The sequence below is a fragment of the Pyrus communis genome, chromosome 5 (genome assembly GCF_963583255.1).
Source record: "Pyrus communis chromosome 5, drPyrComm1.1, whole genome shotgun sequence".
NCBI lineage: Eukaryota > Viridiplantae > Streptophyta > Magnoliopsida > Rosales > Rosaceae > Pyrus > Pyrus communis.
In genome coordinates, this window is record NC_084807.1 from 2,788,592 (window position 1) to 2,810,382 (window position 21,791).

The 21,791-nt window shown below is 36.6% G+C and overlaps 2 protein-coding genes across 2 annotated transcripts; both read left to right on the forward strand.

Annotated features, from left to right (window-relative positions):
• The first annotated feature begins 1,252 nt into the window (after nt 1–1,252).
• On the forward strand, nt 1,253–16,216 carry LOC137733772 (protein unc-13 homolog). Its single transcript, XM_068472957.1, has 27 exons — nt 1,253–1,458; nt 1,594–1,626; nt 1,732–1,907; nt 1,991–2,055; nt 2,426–2,771; nt 3,232–3,298; nt 3,398–3,551; nt 4,528–4,695; nt 4,844–4,954; nt 5,683–5,892; nt 7,690–7,791; nt 8,856–9,086; nt 9,395–9,469; nt 9,832–9,915; nt 10,542–10,724; nt 10,834–10,989; nt 11,219–11,311; nt 11,457–11,528; nt 11,920–12,037; nt 12,812–12,990; nt 13,576–13,657; nt 13,796–13,900; nt 13,986–14,092; nt 14,654–14,731; nt 14,831–14,926; nt 15,317–15,412; nt 15,909–16,216. Exons 2-27 carry the CDS (start codon nt 1,619–1,621, stop codon nt 16,080–16,082), a joined length of 3,336 nt encoding a protein of 1,111 aa, XP_068329058.1. The 5' UTR covers nt 1,253–1,458; nt 1,594–1,618; the 3' UTR covers nt 16,083–16,216.
• A 2,213-nt stretch (nt 16,217–18,429) lies between these two features.
• On the forward strand, nt 18,430–21,368 carry LOC137734029 (peptidyl-prolyl cis-trans isomerase CYP22-like). Its single transcript, XM_068473273.1, has 7 exons — nt 18,430–18,645; nt 18,765–18,788; nt 18,908–18,995; nt 19,509–19,601; nt 20,492–20,524; nt 20,639–20,695; nt 21,099–21,368. Exons 1-7 carry the CDS (start codon nt 18,476–18,478, stop codon nt 21,207–21,209), a joined length of 576 nt encoding a protein of 191 aa, XP_068329374.1. The 5' UTR covers nt 18,430–18,475; the 3' UTR covers nt 21,210–21,368.
• Nucleotides 21,369–21,791: the final 423 nt, after the last annotated feature.

Below are 21,791 nucleotides of genomic sequence, written 5' to 3' on the forward strand. Positions count from 1 at the left end.
TGGGCAGCCTAAGTTGGTATCAAATTCGCCATTCATGAGATTCGAACCTAAGATCTCTCACTTTCAAGTGAAGAGAAATACCATTAGACCATAGTACTGAGTGGTAATAGGTTGGCTTTTTTAAATTGGGAAGAAATCCATTCCTTTATTTATGGTCATGAATTATGGTGTTGAATGTTTATTATTTTGTTTAAAAAAAGAGTGAAAAAATCTTAATGTATGTTATGCACAAAGCAAATGGAATTGAAATGACTCTTTCCTTAACTTATTTCAAACTGTTTTGAATGTGATAATTGAAAGAGGTTGACAAGGTAGAATCCCTTTCGATTAGGTAATTATTCCTTGAATGGATCTCCCGAATTTACTAATAGCATCCGTAATAAAATTAACTCGCTTTTTTTTACATCTTAATTGGACTATTTCATGTCATTGGGGGTGAGTGTAGCGAGTAGGGTTACGTCTAAAGTTCGATACTCATATCATATGTAACTAAAATCAAAAGAATTTTCATTAATTTATATTATATAACCAATTAGTCAGTCAAAATTTTGGCAACATAATTAAGTTTTTAGTTAAACTTCTAACCTAAGAAAGGCCAAGTACATTTCACACCATATAGGTTTATTGTCCTTTTTATAATGGACCATGAGGTTCTAATTTCACACTACCAGTTCACATTTTCACATTCTACGGATTTACATCTTTATCGGAAAAAGAAAGTTATTTTTATGTCTCCCGTTTCTCTCATTGCACTCCTTTTTTTTTTTTTTTTAATAGTATTTATTGAACTCAAAACATATATAGCATGTCATCGTTATTTAAGAGTCGGATTTAAGATTTTTCACTTGCTAGTAAAAAAAAATCACTAAGCCGTATGTTAGTTGGTATGTAATTAGTTATTACGATGCTGATAGTTACATGAGATAATTTAGTAACGTTGAGTGAACATCATTGGTAAAATGCTACTAATTATTTTCATTTTTTTAACAAGCGATATTATTCACACTAAATGAGGGGTGAGTTTAGCCTCACAATAAACTAGCAATAATGTGTTCAAATTCGCTCATGGCGAGAATCAAATTTAAGATCTTTTACTTACAAATGAAGAAAAATACTACTAAATCGTATTAAGTTACACTAATTCCTTTTATTTTACTTAACCAGACGGATCTACTTAATAAGAAATAAGTGAATAAAGTGAGCAGCAAAAGGTTAAAATACAAAATTAAATGATTAAAGAAGACTTTTGAGATCCAAATCTCACCAACAGGGATTTTTCGTCGCCTTCAGAACCCGTTGCCTGGACTTCCGCTTCAAGCTTTACCCAAACCCAACTCAACACCGAGCAAAAACTACGCCGTTTCACTTCCCTTCCTCTCAGCTCCGCCTTTGACTCTCTCTCACTCACTGAAACAAACTCAATGCTCTAATCAGTGTTTGGTTGCTAAGAAAATTGAGGTATGAAAATGGAGTTTCTTCCTCAAGTTCGATCACTTTTTCTCTCATTTTCTTGCTTGCCAAACAGAGCAAAGTACGCAACTTTGCACTATGCTTGAGCTTTCTTGTTTTTGTGGTTTTTTTTTTTTATCACAGGTAGAATAATTGGAGTCGCTTCGTGATGGACGAGTAAGTGTTAAGCTTTACTAATTAATTTTTGGAAATGTATATTTTTTATTCTTTAATTTAGCTGAATTCAATAGAAATGAACTTCAATTTGATGATCGAATGCAGGGAAAATGCGGTGGAGCTTTTACAGCGGTTTCGCCGCGACAGGCGCCTACTTCTTGATTTTATACTTGCGGGTAGCTTGATTAAGAAGGTTATAATGCCTCCCGGTGCGGTTACGCTGGATGATGTGGATCTAGACCAAGTCAGTGTTGATTATGTGCTCAACTGTGCTAAGAAAGGTGGTTTCTTGCATTTATTTATTGTCGATTTTTCGAGTTGGAGTTTCTTTGTTTGCACACACTGACTGTTTTTGACAATGTAGGTGGAATGCTTGAACTTTCGGAAGCTATTAGAGACTACCATGACCATACTGGGTTGCCCCAAATGGTATGTGCAATTTATGACATGATTTAGTGGGTTATTTTGTTTGGATTAGCGGATATTTTTCCTTTTCAGCTTTAGAATTTGAATCTGGTTGGAAATTTAGTAATGTGGATTGCAATTAAGACCCATCATGCATATATAATTCCTATTTAAATGGTCTTCTGTAGCTCCTCCACTTTTACTCCTCTTTTTTGGCTTGCGGTTAAATACATAACTTATATATTAGTTTGTTTTCTTTTGTAATTTGGATTAGGATATTCACAAAACATTTCATTCCTAATCAGTAATCTTCTGCTTATTGTCATGTTCATTTCCTCCATTTTTTGTTTGCTTATTTATATGTTTTTTTTTTTTATTATTTCCACTTTACCAGAACAATGCAGGTTCTGCTGGCGAGTTCTTTTTGGTTACGAATCCTGACTTTTCTGGTTCTTCTCCAAAAAGGGCACCGCCTCCTGTTCCTGAGTTTGTGCCGCCTCCTGTTATCATGCCGCCTCCTGGTGTCATATCATCTGTTCCTGACCTTGACTCATCCCTGGATGCATTAAGTGTGTCAAAATCAGAATCTTTTAACTCTACACAAGTTCAGGACCTTACGGTAGATGATATTGAAGATTTTGAGGATGATGATATTGATGAGGCTGATAGTCTCCTCATTTCAAGAAGGACACGAAATGATGCTGCTGATCTTGCTCTTGGATTGCCTTCTTTTAAGACAGGTACTAGATTTCAAAGCCTAGGTGGATATGGTGCTTTTAGTGTTGTGTCTTGTGTGGAGCCAAGGTGCAAAACAGCTGGAACACTAATTTCTGTAGATTGTTTCATACCTATATGGTGAGTTACTCAAGAGTGAAAACATGTGTTATGGGCCTGGCTATATTTCAATCTATAACTACTACCCATCTGTACCCCACAATTTTTTTGTAACTATTATTGAAATTTGGATATATTTGTTAGATATTAGAAAAATTGGGAAGTACTAAAAAGGCATAGTCTTATAGACTATAGAGTAACTGACCTACGGGTATACTGTAGTAACTGTACAGACAGATCTGTCTGCTTTTTCTAGATAGCTGACGAACATTTGGCAATCAGCAGCAAGATTGCATTTCCATCTCCTAGGTTGACTGATGAAAATTGAAACATGTCATGGTCGTCATAATTTTTCTTCTTTTTCAGCTATCACAGAAGATGGTCTCCGTGAAACTGCATATGAAGTCCTTTTAGCATGTGCTGGTGCTTCAGGGTATACTTTCAGTTTCTTATTTGGTATGCAAATACTTTGTAATGCCTTGAATGTTCTGTTATGACACCATCAATGCTTGCCCTCTCTCTGTCTGAACAGGGGTCTCATTGTGCCTTCAAAAGAGAAAAAGAAAGACAAAAGGTCCAAGTTGATGAGGAAACTTGGACGAAGTAGAAATGAAAATGCTTTGAGCCAGTCTCAACGAGCCCCTGGACTGGTTGGGTTATTGGAGACCATGCGTGTCCAAATGGAGGTATTTAGTAGTCATTTACTTTTCAAAAAGATGCAATACCACTCTGTTTCCTTTTTCCTTTCCTATCCATTTATGGTTGAGTTAATTTTTGGTATTATAAATATGGAACTTCCCCATCATCCCAATTAGATAGGCAATTGGCATATGGATTTTCAGAAGTACTTGTGAGGCTATCACATAGATGGTTTTTGATAAGACTTAGAGATTAATTATGTTTATTTATTAATGGTAGCTACAAACATGTTCGCGGGCATATTCATTTCCTAAATAAAATTATTTTTATAAACCTATTTTATGTTTGTATAGTCCTGTTTGTCCTCTTAAACGTTACAATATGTGACACAGTTCAGCATATCCGGCCTCTTAGTCCTGTGCAGTACCCCCATATAGTAGTAAGGTTAATACAATACAAACTATACATTCGCATCAGACTGAAATTGTACAGTTCAGTCTAGAGTACTAAACAAGCCCGTACGGTAGTAGTTAAAAACTATGTAAGCACGACGGAGTTTATGGAATGTTTTGTTTTTTGGAGTTGGAGGGTTAATTAACTGATGGTTAATTATCATGTATAAGCTTCTCAGTTCTATGGAGTATGGACCATATTATCATCTGGTTCTGCTAGTTCCAGCACTTGTGATGTATAATATTATAATATTTAACAGTAGGCCAGTAATTAGATACAGTACATGCATATGTTAATCTTGTAGTGCATTGGTGGTCGTCACTTCGAGCCGCTATGTACTGTAAAAGTTGTTAAGAGGATCAGTTATTTCTTTCCATTGTTTGGGTACATACTGAATCTATTCCTCTTTGAGTGACCTTATCTATTGCTCATTAATTTGGATTGTAGTATATGTGGCATCAGCTAGAAGGATTTTTGAAATCCTGCTGGTTGCTGATATGGCTCTTTATGCTCCATTGTGCTGAGTTGTATTTCTTTTTGTTCTTATTGGCCGTACTTACGAATGCACAGATATCTGAGGCAATGGACATCAGGACTAGACAAGGGCTGCTTAATGCCCTAGCAGGAAAAGTGGGAAAAAGAATGGATACCATACTAGTTCCTCTGGAACTTTTATGTTGTATTTCACGAACAGAATTCTCTGACAAGAAGGCGTATATACGGTGGCAGAATAGGCAGGTAAGTTCAATTCCTTACAGTCTCCTTCATTTTCTGTTGGCATGTTTTATTGGTCCTATTTGGTGAAACTGGAGGGAGAGTTACCATATCTGAAGACGACATCCAAATTGAGAAATTCTCATTTTTTTTTTTTTTTTTTTTGTCACAGTTGAATATTTTGGAGGAGGGAATTCTTAACTTCCCTGCTGTTGGATTTGGGGAGTCTGGACGCAAGGCGAGTGAGTTTAGGATTCTTTTAGCAAAGATTGAAGAATCTGAGGTGTGTCTTCTATTTATCTAAATGGTTGCAATGCACCCAATTATGAGAATAAGACATTTAAAGTTTACGTTTTTCTATTTGATTTTGAACCCAGAGTTCATCCCGCATTCCAAATATACCACATTTTGCAATTAAAACTCTTATTCTTAGAAAACCCACCATGTGCTCCAAATTTGCTCCTATACCCACACTAGCAAGCCTAACACACGCTCACTTCCTTCAGTAACACTAAACCCTAAACCAAAACATGCCTAAACCCTAAACCCATTTCAAGGTATTGTTGATAGTTTATCTGGAAATGGTTATCCTTTTGGTATCGTTGATTTGAAAGATTGAGTTGATAAAATGGAGTTTCATGTTATTCTTCCATAAAAAGGAGTTCTCTTGCCTTAAATCAGCCAGTTGTTAAATTACAAGCCTTTCTGGTTGGCCACATTCATAAACTATCAATTGATCAATTGAATTTGTACATTCTGCTGAAGGCTCTGACTTGTTCCTGGAGCGTTAAAGAAAATGTAGAGATTTGGCTGATTCCTTAACAAATCAAAATGTTTTACTTTTCATAATGTATAAAGTAAAAATGAATGATACATTATTCTTTTGCTTATCTGGATACTTCCCTTATATCTTTTCGTAGTATTCATGATATAATTTATTGCTTTCTACTAGTGTTTAATGTATCTGTTTTTTTTTTCCATTTCCATTTTTTCCTTCTCTTTTGATTGCAGTCTCTTCCACCATCCACGGGTGAACTCCAAAGAACAGAATGCTTGAGAACTCTTCGAGAGATTGCCACTCCACTTGCTGAGAGGCCTGCTCGTGGTGACTTAACTGGTGAAGTATGCCACTGGGCAGATGGTTATCACTTGAACGTTAGACTGTATGAGAAACTGCTTCTCAGTGTCTTTGATATGTTGGATGAGGGAAAGCTGACCGAGGTTAGTACTTTTTGTTCTTGGCAATGGTAGCATGACTCCGCCAAAGGAGGATTTAAATCGAAAAAAGAAGTGCTTTCATCTATGTTGCCAAGTCGCTTTCTGCTTGATTGGTTAGGTTTAGAAGCTTTCTGGAGTTGGATCTCCATTCTGTTTGAAATTCTGAATTTAACTGGTACCTGGGGCTCATTCATTAATACTTCTGCGTTAGCTTTTGGTTCTTTTTCATTAAATTTAGAGGAAAATGGATGTTAGAAAGGAGGTAGGGAGGAAGAACAAATAAGGGATAAGTTCAGGAGAATGTGTGAAATAACAACTATTTTGAATTGCTTTTAGTATTTTGTTTTCTTTTCAGATATGATTTCACCAACATTTTGTCTTCATCTATCCCTCCCCAACGAAAAAACTGTTACCAAACAACCCTGAATATGACATTTAGCTAATTCTTTGAAAATTGGATTTGTTGCGTACTTTCAGTGTCAACTTGGTATTGCAATCAAACAAAGATTTCAGAAGTTGTACAGCAAAATAGTTGTAGTTTGCTTTACTGGATAGTGATGTTGGGTGATCTAGGAAACGTAACATTTGAGTATGTGGTGGGTTCTACCAAGTTAGGGTTAAAGAATTATAGATTCAAGGCTTGGAACTGTAGAAAGAAATGTCCAAAGGTTTTATTAGTGAAAAGGTTGAATCTTGATGGCTGAAAACTGATGGACACCATAGAAGGATACTTTCAGAATTCTTGCAGCACGGAAAGGTTACCCATTCATAGTAATATTTTGGAATGTTGGCATAGAGGGTTTTAATTGGGTAAGAAAGGAACAAGAGTTATAATCTTGAAGAGATGATAAAAGAGAAAAACCAGGTTTATTCTAACAAGATGAACAGCATATAGAGAAAGAGATAGAACACAGTGAAAGTTCAAATTGTTGAGAATGAATCCCACATTGATGGGAGAGGGGCCTTGCATGTGTTTATAAGTAGTTGAGCTACTCCCCATATTGCCAATTGGTTTTATGGTGGAACCTCAACTCTCTTCATGGTATCAGAGCAGGTTGTCCCACGTGTGAAGCCCAACGGCCACACGTGCTCCACGTCACCGGGTTGTGTTGTCCACGTGTTAGGCTTGAAAATTCGCCACACATGAGGGGGCGTGTTGAGAATGAATCCCACATTGATGGGAGAAGGGGTCTTGCATGTGCTTATAAGTAGTTGAGCTACTACCCATATTGCCAATTGGTTTTATGGTGGAACCTCAACTTTCTTCAGAAATGGTGTCAGGGAATTCTTATTGGCACTCCAAATCAGTCATACTGCAATCCTCTTAAGCACAATTTATCTGTAGGATGACTATTTTAGAGTTCCTATAGCAGCTCCTAAGTATAGTTGACTAAACTATAGTCTTAGACCAAGGTAGTAGTAATAAGATTATTATCCATTTAGGGTAACTACTTCTTAAACACATGGATTTATTTAATTCCCAAGACTCCTGCAAGTCTGAGGAATTTCTGGACTCGCAACAATTTATAAAACTAAATACAAAGTTGTCCACAATTTATGATATTTCAGTACTGCCTCTGTCAGAAAAAAAAGAGTCTATAACTCAGTTCTTAACTAAAAATTAAATGTGAAAATTTACTTAACCTTACACAAACATCAAAATCAATAACAGCCATTGTCCCTTATATGCAGGCTCCAGTTGTAAACACTCTTAAGTCACCAGATATGAAATTTATGAAGAACACAGAAGCTAGGCTTTTTCTCTGCCACTCATAGTCTCTAGCTTATTTTTATTTTCAGGAAGTGGAAGAAATACTCGAGCTATTGAAGTCGACATGGCGTGTTTTAGGAATCACGGAGACGATTCATTACACCTGCTATGCATGGGTCTTGTTCCGTCAGGTATAAAACCCACAAGAGTTATTTACTATTTGCAATGACCTACAGCCACAAAAATGATTTTTTTTCTTATATAATGTAATTGTTTATAGCTTCATTTTGTGATGGAGATTGGAGGGTACGATTGACATGTCTCATACTGTTAGAGTTTATAATCTATATTCTAGAAAGATTTTTTTTTTCTTCATATATTCACTGGAAGATGTGGACTAACAAAGGACTCTCTCTCTCTCGCTCTCTCTCTCTCTCTCTCTCTCTCTCTCTCGCTCTCTCTCTCTCACACACACACACACCCACACACACACACGCATGCACACACACAGAGATACATATGTGCAGTATGCAGATACCATATATAGTTATATAACATCTTGATGGTAATTTTCCTTTAGTTTGAGGCCCTTCGGACCTATAGGCCTTTGAGTTACACAAAGGGAGGCACTCCTCTCCCCTCACATGAACCTCTCATCCATGTTGCTGGCATTTCATATTTTGGGAAACCTCATGTATTTCCAACATTTTATAACTGTATACCTAGAGCATCTTGAAACTTGCACTGAATGGCACTGGTAATAGATTTCAGCTTTGTTTTTTAACAAATTGACATTTCTTCTTGTACTTTTGAACTGGTAACCCTTTTCTTGGAGAACTGAAGTGCACTACAAATATGTCATATAAGTACATAAATTCATGTATGCATGTTTTTAGATGGTTACTACAAATATTTTATATAGGTAAATAAATTCATGCATGCATGTTTTTAGATGGTTTCTAGTATAAAGATACTCACAGTGGAATCACTGGAATGTCTTTGATGAGTGGCTTCTTGTGTCAGTATTCTATTATGTCAAATATCTACCCTCTAATCTTCTTTGATTCGCTCCATTCTAGAAAAAAATTTATATTCATTTCAATTCTGAATTTTTTTATTCAGCTAGTTGTGTTCTTTCTATTTCTTCTGTTTCCTTTTTGTTTGTTCTCATCAACATTTTGTGGAAGTTCCATTAGGAAATTCTTGCTAATCAAAATCATCACGTTCACAGTTTATGTTGGTTCTGTGATCACAGCATGTTATTACTAGCGAGCAAGGAATTTTACAACATGCCATTGAACAGTTAAAGAAAATACCATTGAAGGAACAACGCGGACCACAGGAGAGGTCACACTTGAAGAGTTTGCATTGTAGAGTTGAAGGTGATCAGGGGTACCAAGATTTATCTTTCTTACAGTCATTCTTGTTGCCAATTCAGAAGTGGGCTGATAAGCAATTAGGAGACTACCATCTGCACTTTGCCGAGGTAGGCTAAAATCCTAGGACTGTTATACTTGGGTGTGGACCTTGTGCTTAATTTGATCTTTTCTTTTGTCTGGCAGATGCTAGCTTTTGTTGAATAACTATTTTTAATCTCTGTATGCTTGTTCTTTTACTATTCTTGAAATAACTACCATATGCGTTGTGCCCTTTCACTGCTTGCATGATCTATCATGTTGTTATATACTCATGCATATACTTTATGGAGCTCTTTTCTACTTTTAGTCACTTTTACCAAGGAATTCTCCTAGTTTTGCGACTTAATTCTCTTAAAACTTCTCATGTACATTATAGGTGCCAGGTCTGATGGAGAATATAGTAGCAGTTGCGATGATTGCTCGGAGGCTTCTGCTGGAGGAACCTGAAGCAGTATGTGTAGACTCAAAAGAAACTTTGTGCTTGACTTATATTAGAGAATAATGCTTGGCTTCTCATCAGTGGGGAGAAACTTCGTTTGCACTGCTAAGGTGTCAGGTGAAGTGGTGGGACCCACCACCACTTTCACCAATTGGTGACATGACGAGGAGCTCCATGGTTTTTCTAGAATAAAACTATTATCACTTTCCAACATTTTGAAGTTATTTTTCTTGTGTGATGAAATTTATTTTTCCCCAACTGCAATATCTGGATTTCTTCTCTCCTTTTTTTTTTTTGGTTTAATAAAAATGACAGAAATCCAAATGTATTGTCAAATTGTAAAATGTTTAAAGCTGAAGTTTCTTTTTGGACAGGCAATACTGCAATCTACCTCCAACACAGATCGAGATCAGATAGAATTATATATATCATCTTCTATTAAGAACGCATTTACGAGGGTAAGTGTTACAGATGATTTTATAAGATTGTTGGCTGACAAAGTAGTATTAGCAAGCTTAGTATTTCATAAAGATGAAACTTAATGTTAAACTTAAGCTTTTGGAACTTTTGTAGACCAACAATGATCATGGTATTAGAATGGGAAGGGAAAGGCCTTGTATTTGCATCTCTTGTCATTGTGCATTTTATGTCAATCTGAGGAAAATGTGAATCATGTATTTCCCCATTGCCATTGTTTTGTACAGTGTGGATCATGGCTTTTCTCTTTTAGGATTGATGTTTGTTCTTATTATGCAGCAGTAACATAGTCTGCAGTTGCTATGTTTCATTGGTTGTTAATCTGGTGAACTAAGTTTCTCCTGAAAGCATTTAAGTTTTGGATATAACAGACTGTCGTGTTTTGTTGTGGCTAAATCTGTTTAGCGTCCAGTACACAATTTATCTAATGGTCACACTCTTCACTGAACTCATATGTGTATATATAATATAACAACGAGCACACTGCACACCAGACCTGATGATAACCCTTGAAGTTCAATGTTGATGTACTCTAATTTTTCATTAAAGACTTTGTGCTGAAACATGGCTTTAAGTATTCCTTTTCAACTTTTTTCTCGTCGTACAGATCTTACATTCTGTTGAAAAATCAGACTTAAAGCATGAACATCCTTTGGCATTGCTTGCGGAAGAGACGAAGAAACTTTTGAAAAAAGATGCAACCATGTTCATGCCAATTTTATCCCAGAGGCATCCACAAGCAACTGCTGTCTCAGCCTCACTCCTTCATAGGATTTATGGCAACAAGTTGGTAAGCTTATATGCTGTTTCATAATGTGAATTACATTTTACATATATTTTGTCCATAATACAGTATTTTTTTAGGTGGATGAGAACTTAGTATTAATGTGCTATTTCAGAAACCTTTTCTTGGTGCTGCTGAACATCTGACGGAAGATGTAGTATCTGTATTTCCGGCAGCTGACAACCTTGAGCAATACATTATGGAACTTATTACGTCCACTTGTGGAGAGGAAACTGCAAATGTATACTGTAGGAAAATAGCTCCATACGAGGTGAGTGGCTCGATTTTCTTACATTACATTTTTTTCCTTATTTCTTTTTAGTTTCAAAATTCAAAGTGAACTTATTCTGATAGTTTATAGTCATGGATACACACAATTGGAAAATAGACTTGGTTCCACTAAGTTAAAGCTGATTAATTACAAAGATGCAAACAAGATGTCTGGTTTACTATGTAGCACCAGTTGCATTGCTTCTTACCATCTTCTTATATTATCTTAGATTGAATCTATATCTGGAACATTGGTGATGCGTTGGGTCAATTCGCAACTTGGGAGGATCTTAGGTTGGGTTGAACGGGCTATTCAGCAAGAGGTAAAAGTTACAATTATCATTTATTTATTTATTTATTTTTGAATATTTTGTGTTAGTTTATCTTTTGTTCTCATCTTGAAAACCTACATTCCCTACTTCATTGTTCCTCTGTCGAGTTTCTTATATTCATGTGATCATTTGACAGAGGTGGGACCCAATATCGCCTCAACAGCGGCATGGGAGTTCAATCGTTGAAGTATTTAGGATTGTGGAGGAGGTACGACTTTGTTCTTTTGGGTATGGTATTGTATATAGTAGATTTTGGAGATTTTTAGATGTAGTCTTTATAATAACTTACCTATGTGTATACGGTATACCACTATACCTGCATGTCTTTATAACAAATTACCTATTTATTTTAAAACAAAATTGCATGGTTAGTTGACAATATTGTTGGTTATTCCTATTGGAGGCCACCAAATTTTACCGCATGCATATGTATAAATATAAAAAACATGTCATACACTTAGTGATAAATCAGTTTGTTTTATTGTTTGGACGTACTTGTTGGATTTGGTATTCAAATCTATTATTTATTTCTGGCAATGGTCAGTTACCTTACCTTTAACAATACTGATGTGTTTCCTTGTAAACATCTCTTCGTGCAGACTGTTGACCAATTTTTTGATCTCAAGGTTCCAATGAGGCCTACAGAATTGAGTGGTTTGTTTCGTGGGGTTGACAATGCATTTCAGGTGTTTGCTAATCGTGTCATTGACAAGTTGGGTAGGTGCTATTTGTGAGAACTAAATTTACAAAAGGGAAAAGAACCCATAATTTATGTCTTGAGGATTTGCAGGAGTTAAGAAAATTTCATAGAGATCCTAGCTCTTCGTTTGCCCTTGAACCTTTTTCTCATTTTCATTTTTTCCAACATCACAATCTTCTCAAAATATTTTTTTTTCAACATCACAAAGGTTGTAGGTTAAAGTCCTGTGTGCGCTTGTGATTATGTCATTATGTAGGGGTGAGTTGTACAGTTCTAAATTGGTCATGGTGTGTTGTCACAGTACTGAAAACTTCCATGTTTCCTTTACTCTATGTTGCTTATATTCCCTTGCCAAAAATTGTTTATCTGGCCTTATAGATAATTGATTTTTAATTGATTTTCTTGGTGGATATTAGTGTAACACTTATTTTGCTCAATTGTTCTTTGCTTTACCACTGGACCCCAAAAAATTAAGCTGTTAAGGAATGAGTCGATTCTATATATGAAGCTAAACCCTTCATCATGTACAACCCATCATGCATGTGAAGCTAAACCCTTCTTCACGTGCCCCTTGCAAACGGACAAAGAAGTGGGTCCTGTGGTTTGTGGTTTCGAACCTGGGACCTCCAACTAGCAAAGTCTGAGTACCAGTAATGGTCAACTGTGTATATTAAGCAAACAAGATTTTTCATTCTTCTCTCCGTGCTACAAATGGTTTTATCCTTTTTCTTCTTTGTTATCTGCCCTTATTCTACCCATGTGGACCTTGAATTTTTATTTTGGTCATGCAGCTACCAAGGAGGATTTAATTCCACCAGTGCCCATTCTTACAAGATACAGGAAGGAAGTTGGAATAAAGGCTTTTGTAAAGAAGGAACTATTTGATCCTAGGCTGCCTGATGAGAGAAGGTCTACTGAAATTAATTTTAGAACGACTCCAACCCTTTGTGTTCAGTTAAACACACTTCATGTAAGTTCAGCTTTAGCTTCTTTTCGTTAAGAACCTGCTCTCTCTCTCTCTCTCTCTCTCTCTTGGAATTTCTAAATGATATTAGTGTTAAATGCAACTAAGCATAGCCCTTCTAGGCTTCCCATGAACTTATAATGTTTGTGTTCTTATGTTGTATGCTGCCTGAGTTAGAAAATGATTAGTTATATGTATGTGAATCTTTAAATGCTGCCTCCATTCTTTGATATTTTCCATCCTTGTACACGGATCAAAATTAAATCAAAGTGATATCTTTCTCTTCTAACTTGTTGAAGAAGCACTGGCCAATCTACAGTCATAACGGAGCTGGCTTTAGAAATAGATGTATACTTTCCAGTAAAAACATGGATGCTAATGAGACCTAAGTTTCATATGGAAGGATGGCACTTTGTTATAATAATATGCTAATAACCTTTAGTTGCATCCGTATTTGAAGGTCATCTCATTTCTTACACCACGTCTGTTATGTTTAAGTTTGTTTGTTGACCATATACTTTATTCTGTATAGTAATTTGACTGCCAATAAGATTATCTAAAACAGTCTGGTTTAATTTGTGCTATTCACAGTATGCAATCAGTCAGCTGAATAAGTTGGAAGATAGCATTTGGGAGAGATGGACGAAGAAGCAGCCCCGCCAAAAACTTATCAGTATGTGTAGAAAAGTGGTTTATAACTTTATACTTGTTTGAAATCTTTCCAATTACAAGAGTTTAGGTTGAGAAATGCATATGCTATCATTTACTCACAATCTTTCTGAGGGCTGATATATTGACCTCTTGTTTGTAGAGAAATCCATGGACGAGAAGTCAAAAAGTTTCACCCAAAAGGACACGTTTGATGGCAGTAGAAAAGATATAAATGCTGCTATAGATCGAATTTGCGAGTTCACTGGTACAAGAATTTCATTATTAAATGATGTTCAATTCCTGGGAAATCTAGATCACTTGTTAATTTAGCAACTTTTTTTTTTCCGCAGGAACTAAGATTATCTTCTGGGATTTGAGGGAACCAATTATTGACAATTTATATAAACCAAGTGTTTCTCTTTCAAGATTTGAAGCAGTGTACGAACCACTTGATACGGTCAGATTTATCCCTTTTGGAAGCTTTTTTCCTATTTTATGTGGTATTAATCACACTGTATATCATTTATTTACCTCCTCTGAACCCCTTTCACCTAAATTGTATATAATTCCATGTGCCAATTTTATTGTCATGTGCATAGTGGTAGTACAGTCTAACCATTAAATTGAGGGTGCCCTGGGGGTTTGAGCTAAATCTCATCAAGTAGAAAGATGCATTTACTTGAATAATAGGTTCAAATGGTAGTTGTAGTTGGGACGTGGCACAATCAACATGACATAACTTTTTTGTTGGAGGTTATTGATGATATGAATCATGCTCGCACTACATCAAAATTGGATATTCATACGGTCAATTTTGGATTCCGTCCTCTAACAACCTTGGTAGGGTTGAATAATTAGCAGTTCTTTACAATATTGCTAAAGTTTCAGAAGAACGTAAAGATGGACTATTGCAGGAACTTAGTCAACTATGTTATTCTTCAGTTATTAGTTCCCCTTCAACCACTTTTTCTGTTTCCATGTAATTTTTTTTTATTGATATTGAAGACAACTATTGCAGGAACTTAGTCAACTATGTGCTATAATTGTGGAACCACTCAGGGATCGCATTGTGACAAGTCTCCTTCAAGCAACACTGGTCTCCTCCACACCCTTGCTTCTTTGAACAAATCTGTCAAAAATCCTGTAATATATTTATATTTCACTGGATGTTTAATTTTTTTTGCTCTTTTACCAGGATGGTTTACTCCGTGTTCTATTAGATGGTGGCCCATCACGAATTTTCTCTGTGGGAGATGCAAAGCTATTAGAAGAAGATTTGGAGGTCCTCAAGGTACCTGCTTTGTGCCCCTTTGAATATCGGAAGTGACGAATGTTTATTGGTTGACCCTTATTCTCAAAAGTTTAAGATGTTAGATTGTGGGCAAACAGTTATTAACTGTCCTCACATGGGGACAACCCCTCACCATTGGAGGGCCTGGCCCAACACGTGAGAATCAACCCGCATTTCGGGGTTGTTCACTTGTTCCGTTGCGTGTTAAAAAAAAAAAAAACCTCAAAAAGGAGGTATTTGAAAGTTGCTTGAAATTCATCTGGTGAAAGAAGAATTGAACTGGTCTCATTTATGTATTTAGATTTCTCCAAGACTTGTCTACTTTGTGTGATACAGACTTTCAAATTTGTAAACATGCTATTAATTTGTGTCATTGTGGATGTAAAACAGGAGTTTTTCATCTCTGGAGGTGATGGGCTTCCGCGAGGAGTTGTTGAGAATCAGGTAGCACGTGTTCGGGATGTAGTAAAGTTACACAGCTACGAGGTTAGTTCATCTTTTTTCTGGTTGAAGGTTTACAAGTGAATCAGATTATTTCAGGCATTATACTATTCTATTGCCACTAGGAATAAGTGTTAAAACGAAAAATGTTCAACCAGAAAGATGCCATTTTCCGATTCATTTTTTTGACATTCCTCTCGCTGTGATTTAACAAGTTGGTTTGCTAAGAACTAAAAGAGAAATGGGAGAAAGAGAGAAATAGCCTTCTTTTCGAACCATAGAACGAGCCACAAACAATATTCGTATTGACTGGAAATAAATTGTAAGATGTAGCGGATCAAGGAGCTAACAAGCATTCATCGCCAAGCTTAATGTGTAGCTCGACCACACACACGCACACACATACACATAAGCACGCAATACTCGCAAATTCAATATTTGATCATGACAATGTCTACTATCTTGGTATAAGATTGAACATAAGATGTCTGACGTCCATTTTTTTCTGGGTCCCTTTTCTGTTTACTCGCTCTGTTTGCAGACTCGAGAACTGATCGACGACTTGAAGTCTTCTGGTGGCCTGGAAATGCAGGGTGGTAGAAGCAAGCTAGGGGCTGATTCTAAGACCCTATTGAGAGTATTATGTCACAGAGGTGATTCAGAGGCCTCTCAATTCCTCAAGAAACAGTACAAGATACCCAAGTCCTCGGCGTAGGGGTTATCTTTGCTCTTCAGAAAATTCCTCTATGGAAATGTAAAGCTTAATTCATTGTTTTCATCTTTGTTTGTGTAACTTATGTACATGTAATACGAGCTATCCTACGTCTTACATCTGTATTTTTTCGGATTCGTAGATCTTTTCCCTTAAGATATGAAAATAAAACATGTATCTGATGCAAATAGAACGCAATGCACTTTCTTTCTACATTACCGCCGGTGAAAAGAGTAACTCTGCGGGATTGACGGGTGATGTTTCTGTCAAACGAAGGTGATTAGGCCGTTCCTCTTACGCCTCGTGTTTTCGTGACCTGTTTCTCTGAACATATGACGGAAAAATTATATCGCTCTTGGAGGCGTTTATTTTGGCAATCATAATTATAATCCTCTGTTTCTAAGCCTTGACAGCCATTTGTAGAGGACAACGAAAGACGATCACAAGTCATTCATAAATACTTTTTGGAAAATTTTATTTGAACACATGTTTTATATCTCATTCTCTCCATACATTTAAAATTAGTTTCTAAACTATTATTTAGTACTACAGTTTAATGGTATTTCTCTTCATGTATAAGTGAGAAATCTTAGTTTCGATGCTCGTCAAAGACGAATTTGAACTACATTATTGCTAGCCCATCATGACGCTTAATCCACTCCTCCACTCCCTTATGCTCACTTTAAGAAAACCCAACCTAATTATCTAACCTTTCTATATTACTACATTAATTAATCCTATTAGTTTCCCATTAGAGAAAATTTTCAATGTGCGGGGATACGGTTGGATACATCAAGTATCATAGTTTTTTTCTTCTAAATATTTAACCACTTATATTATGTCACTTGGTGTATGGGGCCGTATTTGTCACATCCCGGCCCGGGACGGATCACTTCCCAGGCCCGCTTCACCACCATAGCACGATATTGTCCGCTTTGGGCTTACCATTCCCTCACGGTTTTGTTTTTTGGAACTCACGAGCAACTTCCCAGTGGGTCACCCATCATGGGATTGCTCTAGCCTTTTTCTCGCTTAACTTCGGAGTTCCTACGAAACCCGAAGCCAGTGAGCTCCCAAAAGGCCTTGTGCTAAGTAGGGATTGGAATATACATTTAAGGATCACTCCCCTGGGCGATGTGGGATGTCACAATCCACCCTCCTTAGGGGTCCAACGCCCTCGTCGGCACATACGCGACCAGGGTTAGGCTCTGATACCAAATGTCACATCCCGGCCCGGGGCAGACCACTTCCCGGGCCCGCTCCACCACCGTAGCACGATATTGTCTGCTTTGGGCTTACCATTCCCTCACGGTTTTGTTTTTGGGAACTCACGAGCAACTTTCCAGTGGGTTACCCATCATGGGATTGCTCAAGCCCCCTTCTCGCTTAACTTCGGAGTTCCTACGGAACCCAAAGCCAGTGAGCTCCCAAAAGGCCTCGTGCTAGATAGGGATGAGAATATACATTTAAGGATCATTCCCCTGGGTGATGTGGGATGTTACAGTATTCCTAACATAATGAAAAATCTCTTCCTAAAAAATATCCAACTACTTATATTAGGACAGTTAATGTACTGAGCCATATTCCCAGCACACCCAAAAATCTCTTCCCCATCAACCCTCACTAGCAAACTCCCATCCATCCTTCTCAACCTATCGAAATCCCTACACAAATTAATCAAACAACTTCTTCATGACCAACTTCATAATCAATTCCCCCATGTACAACATTAGCTTACAATTCATTGGCAATTTTAGGGCTTGGTTGTTGTTCATTAGCTACGGTGTATTGATAAAGCCCATTTTATTTTTAAGCTTAATTCCGTCTCGTTTTTAAGCTTAAGCTTCAGCCCTCATATTCATATATTATTGGTATAAGACGCCATGCAATGTCCACAAGTTATTCTTCTTTTATGGAACTATTTAAAAAGAAATTCACTAATGGGAATTGCCAGTTGAGTCAAGTCGTAACTCCTGTTATTTTGGTTGATTAGGTATGGATTTAAAGTTTATCACTGAGTTTAAATTTTATTACTCATTAGCTTAATCAGTTGACATGACACTACCTATTAAGATAATACACTAACACGAAGACTCGAGTTGAATTTAAGAGGGTGTACATGTAACTAGCCTTCTATAAACAAATAAAAGTATAATTTTTTTTTTTTTTTACATCGATATTTTTAAACTAGGAAAGGAGGAGATCGGCTGAGCATAAAACTTAAAAGGATGATTAACAATGGTGATTTTGGACTGAATCAATCCCCCCTTAAACCCATAATAAAACCCTGGCTTAAAGCGTCACTAACACCCAAGTCAGAAAGCACTCAGACTCCTCTCTCTCTCGCCCTCAGACTCCTCTCTCTCTCACCTTGAATTTTTTTTTAATCAATTTCAATGGCGTCAGGCGGAGGGAACACAGGGGGAGGAGTGGAGTGGCATCTGCGGCCTCCAAACCCTAAAAACCCTATCGTCTTCTTCGACATCACCATCGGTACAATCCCCGCCGGTCGCATCAAGATGGAGCTCTTCGCCGATATAGCACCTAAAACCGCCGAGAATTTCAGGCATTTTCCCTCGCTTTCTCTTTCTATTACTATTCCTCTTTTGTCATCCACTTCTTCGTTTAAGACGCCGTCGTTTCGTTCCTAATTGAGCTTGCTTGTCTTCTCTTTACTTGTTCCAGGCAATTCTGCACCGGCGAGTACAGGTAGGGCAAGCCCCAAACGCACAAACCTATTATTTTTTTCTTCAATTTTGGGGATTTTGATTTTACTAATTATTTGGATTTTGTAAAAAATATTTGAATTGGATGTTGTAAATTGGCAGAAAAGCTGGATTGCCAGTTGGGTACAAGGGGCGCCAATTCCACAGGGTGATTAAGGATTTCATGATTCAAGCTGGTGACTTTCTCAAGGTTTTTCCTCTTTCTTCAACCAGTATCTGCTTTTGTTTACGTATGCCGTTTCGATACTTTAAGGTGTTGGCATTGTGGGTTTGTTACCATTTTCTGATATGAATATGCATACCTATTATCAGCTAGGTGGTCTTTTTAATCGAAACTATTTTAACCGTGTTCTTGTAATACATTCAATGTGTAACTTCTGCCCCAGTCATCTGTAATCGGTGCACAACACTGTGTACAATAGTATTCTACTTTTCTTAATTAAAATAGATATCGTTTGGATAGAAAATGGGGAAATGTTATTTCTAGCTTAAAGTGTTTTGACACTACAGGGTACACATATAAAGGAGGTTGTACTCATTCATGAGGTTATGCAATGCCCTGGTCATAACAAATTTTGATCTGGTGTTAACATAATTCTGAAACAATAAAACATTAAAACATCGATGTTACTAACAATTATTGATGCTCAAGTTTTTTTTCCGCCTGTTGCGAGATTTTTATAATGAAGATCTTGATTTGCAGGGTGATGGTAGTGGCTGTGTTTCCATCTATGGACTTAAGTTTGATGACGAGACTTTTGATGCCAAACACACTGGTCCTGGCCTCTTGTCAATGGTATGCATTTTTCATGTTGCATTCAGTACTATTCAATAACTTTTGCTGTGTTTTTCCCTTACTTTTGGATCCTATCCAACATTTGTTTGATTTACCTTACCTTCATGTTACAATTCCCATGTGCACTAGAATCTCTGTGTGTAGAATTTAAAATGGGTTAAGCTTTTTATTTAGTCCTTTAATACAACAAAATTGTACTCGGAGATACAAAAAATTAGTTTCTATTTGAATTTACAATGATGAGCTTTTGTACTTTTTCAACCTTTCTTAGGCAGTACAAAAAATTGTACTTTTGCTAGTGATTGGTCCTTTTATGTCAAAGTCTCACCGGCATTGGTTTACTTATATGCGAGTGAGTTTGGAGTTTAAAGTCTCACCAGCCTTTGATTTTGGGTGAAATTTGGGTGAGAGCCTTTCAAAATGGAAGATCCAACTTTTGAATAGTAATATTAGCATATCACATCGGCATTCCTGGTTTTCTGGAAGGAGTATGAGTTTCAATTGTTTCTGTAGTGTTATTAACATGTTCATTGGTCTTTCGGCATTTCTGTATTGGCAGACCTTTATGTACCAGTAGGTTTTTGTCCTTCTCTCTTATCCTCAACCTTTTTATAGGTTGCTGCAATATTTTAGAACAGGGAAAGAAGAATGGGAATTGATGGGATTCCATGGCCATTATCCTATTAGATGTATGCGCAAAATTAATAACCTGTATTAGGGTTTTATTATTTGTTACTTCTTGTAAGATTTTATTCTTTGATTGGCTGAGGATCCTGTCTGAAACAGGAATTTTTACGCACGCACATACAAACTGAGACACACATTTTTCAGTTCCAATATGAAATTCTACTTTTGATGCTGAATCAATATAATCTATTGCTCCTTTTCAGGCTAATAGTGGACCAAATACAAATGGGAGCCAGGTAATTCAATAACTCTGGCTTCTTATTGATAATAAGATAAAACTAAACTCTCTCTTTGGTTCTCTCTTACACACACAGAGTTGTGGCTAATGTTTTTTGGCTTTTGCATTTCAGTTCTTTATCACTTGCGCGAAATGTGACTGGCTTGACAATAAACATGTTGTGTTCGGGGTATGATATGATCCTTCTCTCTTCTGTCAATAATGCATTATATTACTCAAACATACAAGTCACCTTATACTAATCGAAGAGAAATTCGTTATTCAGTTGCTAAAAACAATCAATAGTCATAATAAGTATTACCATGCATCAATCCTGAATGAGAATTTAATAATACTTATCCTGAGTTGATACAAGTCATTTTGTACTGTGAAACTTTTTGCATAAAATGATTCTAGGAACCACAAGTCCACACATCCGTGAGCAAGCAAACACGCATAAGTTGTCCTAGGGATTTCCACCGACTATTTATCTTTTTGTCACCTGGCCCTAAATTACCTGTTTGCCTTTAGGTTTAACCTTCCAATTATTTTGTAGTACTGACAAACTTTTTCTTTTTGTTAATTTTATGTAGAGAGTGCTTGGAGATGGTCTTTTGGTTGTTAGGAAGATTGAGAATGTGGCTACAGGACCCAACAATCGCCCTAAACTAGCTTGTGTTATTGCTGAATGCGGAGAGATGTAAATCCTGAGTTTATGAACAGCTTTATTGATGGTTAACTGTAAAAACTTTTGTAACCAATAGAATCTTAATTTTCCCAGTAAAAACATTCTATGGGTGTAATTCTAATGAAAAATAATATAATGTTCTGACTTCTGACTTCTTAAGATGAAGGATCCTTTTGTTCATAGACTTGTTAATTTTATTGCATATGCATTTTCTGTTGTTCACTAAGGTGGCCCTTGTTAAGAGAGGATTGGCTTATATAGGATAACTGAGTATATTGAAGACATTTTAAGGGAAGAAATGGATGCGAACTTTCAAATTTTGTCCAAGTTGAAAGCTATTCATGAAGAAAATGTATTCTTACGAATCCCCACAAAAATAGTAAGATAACTTTTCTTCGGGGGAACCTTCAACTTGAGGATTAGTAAGGATACATTTTCTTCATGAGCAACTTTCAACTTGAACAAAGTATAAAAGTTATCTTCTATTTTTTCCTTCAAAATGCCTCCAATATAGCGAGTTATCCTATCCAAACCAATCCTCTCTATAACAAACGCCACCTTATTGTTTTTTTTTTCTTCAAAGATCCGGGTTTCAGTT